The sequence below is a fragment of the Buceros rhinoceros genome, unplaced genomic scaffold (assembly GCF_000710305.1).
Source record: "Buceros rhinoceros silvestris isolate BGI_N320 unplaced genomic scaffold, ASM71030v1 scaffold24593, whole genome shotgun sequence".
NCBI lineage: Eukaryota > Metazoa > Chordata > Aves > Bucerotiformes > Bucerotidae > Buceros > Buceros rhinoceros.
In genome coordinates, this window is record NW_010403353.1 from 976 (window position 1) to 2,520 (window position 1,545).

At 63.8% G+C, this 1,545-nt stretch overlaps 1 protein-coding gene across 1 annotated transcript in view; it reads right to left on the reverse strand.

Moving 5' to 3' along the window:
- The window catches only part of BCL11A (B-cell CLL/lymphoma 11A (zinc finger protein)), a gene marked incomplete at its 5' end in the record, with an annotated part of 2,247 nt that extends 971 nt beyond the window's left edge, over nt 1–1,276 (reverse strand). Inside the window, one exon of the mRNA XM_010132998.1 lies at nt 4–1,276. Within this exon, the coding sequence (XP_010131300.1) occupies nt 4–1,276 (1,273 nt within the window). The remainder of the gene's footprint in view (nt 1–3) is intronic.
- Nucleotides 1,277–1,545: the final 269 nt, after the last annotated feature.

The window sequence follows — 1,545 nt, forward strand, 5'->3', positions numbered from 1 at the left end:
TCGCCGGCCACCGAGTCTTCGTCGCAAGTGTCCCTGTGCACCTCGGGCTCGGGGAGGTGGCCCCGCTTGTGTTTCTCCCCCAGGACCTGGTGGAAGGCCTCGCTGAAGTGCTGCATGGAGCTCAGCACCATGCCCTGCATGACGTCCGGCATCGAGCGGCCCTCCTCGCCGGCCCGCGAGTTGTTCTCGTGGTGGCGAGCCGCCTCCAGGCTCATCCCGAAGCCGTAGTCCGGCCTGTCGCTCTCGTTCAAGTCCTCCTCCTCTTCCTCCTCTTCCTCCTCCTCCTCCTCCTCCTCTTCCTCCTCTTCCTCATCCCCATTCTCGGGGATCATGTTGGGGTCATTCTCACTCTTGAACTTGGCCACCACGGACTTGAGGGCGCTGCTGGCGCTGCCCACCAGGTCGCTGGTGCCCGGCTCAGGGGAGCTGGCGGTGGAGAGCCCGTCGTCCGACTTCACCGTCATGGGGGAGGACTTGTGCATGTGGGTCTTCATGTGGCGCTTCAGCTTGCTGGCCTGCGTGCAGGCGTGGTCGCAGAGGTTGCACTTGTAGGGCTTCTCCCCGGTGTGGCTCCGGCGGTGGACCACCAGGTTGCTCTGAAACTTGAAGGTCTTCCCGCAGAACTCGCAGGACTTGGACTTCATGGGCGGCTGGGAGGGAGGAGGAGCGGACTGCAGAGGAGGAAGGGGCGGCGTGGCCAGGAACGGGGGCTTGCTGCCAGGCTGGAAGGGCTGCAGCAACCTTTGCATAGGGCTGGGCCGGCTCGGGGACAAGGGCGGGCTGGAGGTGTTGCCAGCCAGCTCCCGCAGCCTCCGGGAGAAATCCATAGCAGGGGGCTCCATCGCCATGGGGTTCAGTCGCAGCACCCTGTCAAAGGCACTAGGGTGATGGGTGGCCAGAGCCATTTCTTCCGCACCCAGGCGCTCAATGCGATGCGGATCCAAATGGTGCCTCGGGGGAGGGCTAAAGAGGGGCGGCGTGGGTGGGAAACGCCCTTCTCCCAGCCCCGACGCCTCCCTCGAGACCGAGCCGGGTATTCTGAGCAGGTTAAAAGGGTTATTGTCTGCAATGTGAATCCCGTGGAGAGGTGGCTGGGAAGGGCACTCTGCACCTAGTCCTGTTGGGATACCAACCCGTGGCGTCAGGGGGCTGCCGTGCTCGCTTTCTAGGTAGATCCGTAAGCCGTGCGTGTTCTGTGCGTGCTGCAAGAGGAACCAGGCGCTGTTGAAAGGCTGTTTACAAGTCGTACACGTGTAGCTGCTGGGCTCATCTTTACCTGCAAAATAACACAACAAGCAGCGTCAATCTCCGGCCGTCCACCGGCGGGCGAGAGCTCGCCTCCCCGCCTAAGCTCCTCTCCTCCAGGACGCTCAGCTGGGAGCTGGGGAGGGGACATCCCAGCTCAGGCGCAGGCAGGGGACAGGGGACACAGGGGGAGGCGAGGGGCAGGACGGGGAGGTCCAAACCCACCGGAAGCGCACCCACCTCCTCCCCCCATCCCTAGCCCTGGGTTCAACACCGAACCCTGTCAGGTAATTGCAGCAA